This window comes from Myotis brandtii, unplaced genomic scaffold, assembly GCF_000412655.1.
Source record: "Myotis brandtii unplaced genomic scaffold, ASM41265v1 scaffold266, whole genome shotgun sequence".
NCBI classification, from domain to species: domain Eukaryota; kingdom Metazoa; phylum Chordata; class Mammalia; order Chiroptera; family Vespertilionidae; genus Myotis; species Myotis brandtii.
In genome coordinates this window covers 2,010,623-2,016,882 of record NW_005360124.1, presented here as the reverse complement: position 1 = coordinate 2,016,882, position 6,260 = coordinate 2,010,623, and the positions used below count along the sequence as shown (strand labels likewise).

Below are 6,260 nucleotides of genomic sequence, written 5' to 3'. Positions count from 1 at the left end.
GTGGAGGGGAGTTATGGGGGAAAAAAAGAGGAACAACTGTAATAATCTGAACAATAAAGATTTAATTTTAAAAAAAGAGTTTTTTGAGCTAAAGGCAATTGACAAAAAGCAGACATAGAAAGAGCACTTTCTTTTCCCTAACTGCCCTAAAACAGGGCATACATTTCCTTGGTACATGTGTCACCCTCTCCCAAACTGGAAAGAGGTAAACAACCCTTATCACTGGAATCAGAGATGGCTTTGAGGTAAGATTGCATAAACAAACCTTATCTTCCATTAGTTCCCCCTATTTACTTCCCAGTTTCCCGCCCTAAAAGTCCAACCTCTCTTTCCTTTGTTTAGACACTTCTTCACATTTACCCATTCTTTGTTAAAAAGGTATATGATGCCCTGTTTCTCTATAGATGTTGCTATCTCTCTCTTCCTCTCTCTCTAAAAAAAATCAATAAAAACATATATATATTTTTAAAAAGGTATATAAGCCCCTGAGTCTTACTGCTTTCTTGAGTTTTTTATTTCTTTTCTATAAAGCCCAGTGCAGGTAAAATTAAAAATATTAATAAAATTTGTATAACTCTTTTCCTGTAAATCTATCATTTATCAGTTTAATTCACAGACCCCAGGCACTGAATCTAAGAGGGTAGAGAAAATATCTTTTTTCCTCCCCCTACACTTATTATGGGATGAGCATCACTGTGACCTCTGTGCAGGCAACTGGACTGAGGCTCCTGGAAATTTTAATAACTTGTGAGTGAAAGAGTCAGGATTTATGTCACAGCCCTTTTACCTTCCTTGTTCCTCTTTTGCTAGTGCCTAAAAGTTTGTTTTGCCTGTTTAGTGGCTCTGAAGTCCAAGGAATTGCAGGCTTCCATGTTGAATATCGGCTCAGGAAAGGAAGCACATTTAGGAACAGCCCTGAAAAATCCCCAGGCCAGCCCCAGTTGGAGCAGCCTGGTGTTTCCCAATGACGGGACTCCTGCAGCTCTGTGGCACCCAGCCCTGGGCCGAGCAGCATTAATCACTCAGCGAGTTTTGGTTGATGACATGAGACTGGTTTGTTTAACCCGGCTGCACTGGTGTGGGCACCAGGTCACCATCTCTCAGAGACTCTGGGACCTGGTTTAAGAGAAAGAAACCCTGAGGTGTGAACTACATTCAGGATCTGAATTTCCTCTGTTCTTTCTCTGTCACCCAGCCTGTAGGTACATACTGTGTCCCTGCCTGGAGCTAGTTGGACAAAAGCAGGAGAAGAGTCTTGTTTCCAAGTGATAAGGCAAGTCATCGATCAAAACAGGTTCCGGTTAAAAGAGACTTTTCAGGTTTGTCCACCCAAGAAGGAAAAAGAATAGGTTAAAAAAGTGCCATTAAAAATCTTACTGGGTCCCAATAACTCCATTGCTTTAGTTAAGCAACTTGCCAAAGATGCAAGGAAAGAGGATTATTTAAACTTACTTGGTCTTAAAAACAGATGAAAGTTCTGCTCACCTGGAAGGCAGCGTTTCTGTAGCTGTCGGCTTCAGAGGCGGTCACAGTCCTCAGCTCCATGCTGCTCATGGAATTGGCTGCTCTCTCAGGTCCTTTCAGATGTCTGGTTGGAGGTCCTCAGTACCTGGGCAAAGGAACACAGCCTCTGCTGATGCCAGAATGCCACCTGCTGTTGCAGAAACCCGGGCACTGCTTCAGTTTGAACATTTCAAGAGTAACCTCCTCATTGGGGCGGGGCAGGAAAGGTGGGTGGGGTGGAGGCTTTCGACTCAGGTCCCACCCACCTCATTAATCCTTCCTATTTCCCCATGATTGACTACCAGCCCATTTTCACTCCAGGGAGAAAACTCACGTCCTGCACAAAACAGAAGAGGACACTCTCTTTACATCCATGAGTGAAATAGTCTGTTTCCTGTGGGCAGGGTCGGGGACTAGGAGTGGTGGGGGTGGCAGGGAACATAAGGGCTGGCTGCAACCCAGTGACCATTGCGCTGTGCTGGGAAGATGCTCAGCCCTTTATATATGGTGGTCTTGATTATTTTCTTTTTTAAAAATTTTTTTAAAATTTTTTAAAATTTTTTTATTTATTATTATTATTATTATTTTATTGCTTAATGATTATTTTCAAAGCAAGGCAAAATGGAGGTGTAGGAAGTTAACAACGTGCTCAGGATAATTTGGCTAACTGCAAGAAGCTACAGCTCAAGAGTTAAACCCAGTCTGCTGACATTTCTATACAACCTGGGAGTTAAGAATGCTTTTTAGCCTGGCTGAAGTTGCTCAGTTGTTTGACTATAGTCCTGTGCATTGAAAGGTTGCCCAACTGGTTTAATTCCTGGTCAGGGCACATAATTGGCTTGCGGGTTCACCTGCAGAAGGCAACCAATTGATATTTCTCTCTGTCTCTCTCCCTTCCTCTCTCTAAGAATGCGGTTGGATGAGAATTAAATAATAATAATAATAATGATTTAAAAAATGCATATCCTTTTTAAAAAAAGAATGCTTTTTTAGTTTTTTAAATGGTTGAAAAAATCAAAAGGATAAATATTTCATGACACATGCAAATGATATGAAATTCACATTTCAGTGCCCATAAATGAAATTTTGTTAGAATGTAAACATACTCATTCATTTATGTATTGTCTTTAATGGCTATTGCTCCACAAATGTAGGGCTGGGTAGTTGCGACAGAGACCGCATGGCTCAAGGCTAAAATATTCACTTCCTGGCCCTTTACAGAAATTCTGTACTTACTAACCATGTGAACTTGGACAAGTCACTGTATTCTCTGGGACTCAGATTATTCATCTACAAAATGGGAATAATAGTAACCATTTTACACTATTATTGAGATGGCAAATGTGTTAATATACTTAAAAATAAGTGGACTAATGCCTGGCATATAGTAAATTTGTTGTAAGATAATACTTACCTTAAAATGCTACAAAAGCAAAGTGATCTCTACAAAGTGATTTGCATGTGTTTTAGTACATCTTTTTATTTTTTGATTGATTTCAGAGAGAAGGAGAGAGAGAGAGAGAGATAGATTGAGATGGCAAATGTGTTAATATACTTAAAAATAAGTGGACTAATGCCTGGCATATAGTAAATTTGTTGTAAGATAATACTTACCTTAAAATGCTACAAAAGCAAAGTGATCTCTACAAAGTGATTTGCATGTGTTTTAGTACATCTTTTTATTTTTTGATTGATTTCAGAGAGAAGGAGAGAGAGAGAGAGAGAGATAGACTTGTTGTTCCACCTATTTACACATTCATTGGTTGATTCTTGTATGTGCCCAACCTGAAGATCAAACCTTAACCTTGGTGTATGGGGATGGCACTTTAAGCAATTGAGCTACCCTGCCGAGGCTAGGTACATTTTTTTGAGTTGAAGCCCGGTATACCTAAGTGCTATGCTGCATTTGCACAAGAAAGCATAGCACCCCCTGCTGAATTGGGTCAGGTCAATATCTCCCCCAAACCCCTATTGGCACTGTGGGAAAGATGACCCCTGACTTCTTGTTTACTTTGTGTTCTGGGACCCCTATTCCAAGTCCTACCCATTTATCAACACTATCCATGCTTTTCTTGTGCTTTATCTCTGTATTGATTCTTTGTGGATTCTCTGATGAATAGAGACTTGGGAATTTTTTTCAGTTCTGTCCCCATGATTGTGATTTTCCAAAATAAGTAGTCCCTGTGTTACCACATACAAAACATCAGCGTGGAAGTGATTAAGAGAGACGCAGAGAAACAGAAGGTAAACAATGTGGGAAACTACATGGTAACGTTGTTGGAGCAGACCTGTTGTTGCAGCCAGATAGATGAACTCAAGACTCAATCTACTTTAAGGTTATGGAGGAAACTTAGTCTCTGGAGGAAAAGGAAAATCTTCATTCTGCCACTTACGGTTATTTATAATTGCACAAACATGACTCAGATGCCTGACATTCTTGTAGATATTGTCACATGAACCTTTTAAAACACAACAACTCCTCTGGCCAAGTGGCCCAGTTGATTGGAGTGGTGTCAGGTCAGGGCGTGTGTGGGAGGCAACAGATCTCTCTCTCTCTCTCTCTCTCTCTCTCTCTCAATAAAATACATCTCAGGTGAGGATTTAATATAAAAATGTCTCTCTCTCTCCCTTCCTCTCTCTCAAAATCAATAAAAATACATCTCAGGTGAGGATTTAATATAAAAATGTAACAACTCATTGATTTTTCTTCCCCTTGGCTGAAGACAGTAAACTTTAAGAGTACAAGCAAAATGGGATGAAAGACCCTTTAAACTTTATGACACACCATCTTAACCAAACAGCTACCCAGAATATGGCAGAGACATTATGTGCCTCTTGATATGATGCCTTGAGGGGGACACATCGCTTCTGTGGTATTCTTGCCCAAAAGGCACCTTCTGTGGTATTCTTGCTCAAAATACCACGTAAGTAAGATCTATAGTTTTCAAATTGTTAAGGTCATGAAAGACAAAGAAGACAAACACCATTCCAGATTGCAGGATACCAAAGATACATGACAAATAAGCGCAACACACCATCCTGGAGTGGGTCCATTGTTGTAAAGGACCATGTAGGGACAACTGACCAAATTTAAATTTTGGACATAGTAATGTCTCAACATCAAATTTCCTCATCATGATAATTGTACAATGGTTATGTCAATGAAAAGAACCTGAATCTCTGAAAGTATTAGAAAGATTTTTATTTAGGCCTTCCTAAGGACTATAGCCCAAGAGAATAACTTCAAGAAATTGTAAACAGTGCCCTAACTTTGGAAAAGTGGGGGTGCTTATCTAGGCAGAGGAGTAAGCAAAAAGTACATCTGGTGCGTCAGAAGTTTCAGCTAGGGTGCATACATTTTAATGATTAACAGTTTTACAGCAAATGGAAGGAATGTACAGCATAGGAAAGGTAAGGTGCCCTCTGGTGTCAGGGAGTCCGGGGATAGGGTCTGAAAGTAATTAAACTGCATTGAAACTAGTTTATTTCCAGGTCACAGTTTTTAGCACAGTAGATTGAATGGAATTAAATATCAATATTAATTGAGGAGTGTGAAAAGCAAAATCCAGCCACAAAGGTCATTTTGTTAGAAAAACAAATCCCAAAATACTTTTTATTTCAAATACATATTTAAGTTGTTTTTTTCTCCTCTCAGGTGAATTTTTATCAGGATGTACCAAGAATAGGGCACTGATTTCCATACTTATTGGTCTTTTGAGTTGAAACTGTAAAAGATTGGAGTGGTGAACACACAACAGAATATACAGATGATGTATTATAGAATTGTACACCTGAAACCTATATAATTTTATTAACCAATGTCACCCCCATAAATTCAATTTAAAAGGTTAAAAAAAGAGAAACTATAAAAGATATGACCATCCCCCTGGTTTGTGCCTTAGTAAGAAATGTTAGGGCAGCTCATTGTTCTCCTTTGGTTATTAAGCTGAAGCATCCTTTCTTTTCTCAGTCATGTAAGAGAATGTCCTTAGTTAGACATTGGAGAATTTAGGAATAAAGGGAATATGATGTCTGCAATTTATTCCCAAGTGGTTCAGAAAGAAAAGCAATGCCCTGTAAATGTAAATGACTCTGAGAGAGAATACAGAAAGCAAACGAGGCAGCTTGTTACTTGTGAATCTGATTAAATTATGAGAGTTTTTGTTATTCTAGCAACTTTTCTCCAAGTTTGAAATTATATCAGAGTGAAAAATTACAAAAATGTTTTCTGAATTAGTCACACTTATGCAAATGTATAAATTTAGCCTCTTTGTCAGTTATGTATGTGGACAGTGAAATGGTTAATTTATATAAGACATATTTTTCTCTTACTATCTTTATTTTGCACTATAAAAAACAACAACCAATAGTAGTGCTTTTCTTCACATTTGTATGAATTTGAGGAAATTACTGCCCTTTTCCTCTGGAGAAATAATCTTCAGACAAAAAAGAAGTAGTACCACATTATGAAATCTGCAAATCCCAGAAGTCAACAGCTTACAGACAACCCTGGGGTGGGGAAGAAAACAAGTCTCACAGGAGACAGACAAGCATGGGTAAGGACTGCAAGCTTGGGAAATCGTAGTTTTCATTCCAGAATACATAGCAGGGACCTCTTTTTCCTGCCCCCACTGCCACCACCTCGAAGGGGTGATTGGCGGTCTACGGTCGAAAGAACTCCTTTCAAATGACACAAAAGTTGCTGGGATGCCCTAACCGGTTTGGCTTAGTGGATGGAGCGTTGGCCTGCGGACTGA

The 6,260-nt window shown here is 39.1% G+C and overlaps 1 protein-coding gene across 1 annotated transcript in view; it reads right to left on the bottom strand.

Moving 5' to 3' along the window:
* The window catches only part of SLC28A3 (solute carrier family 28 (concentrative nucleoside transporter), member 3), a 54,334-nt gene extending 52,659 nt beyond the window's left edge, over window positions 1-1,675 (bottom strand). The window contains exon 1 of the mRNA XM_005868335.2: window positions 1,486-1,675. Coding sequence (XP_005868397.1) covers window positions 1,486-1,554 — 69 coding nt within the window. The 5' untranslated portion in view covers window positions 1,555-1,675. The remainder of the gene's footprint in view (window positions 1-1,485) is intronic.
* Between the last annotated feature and the right edge of the window lie 4,585 nt (window positions 1,676-6,260).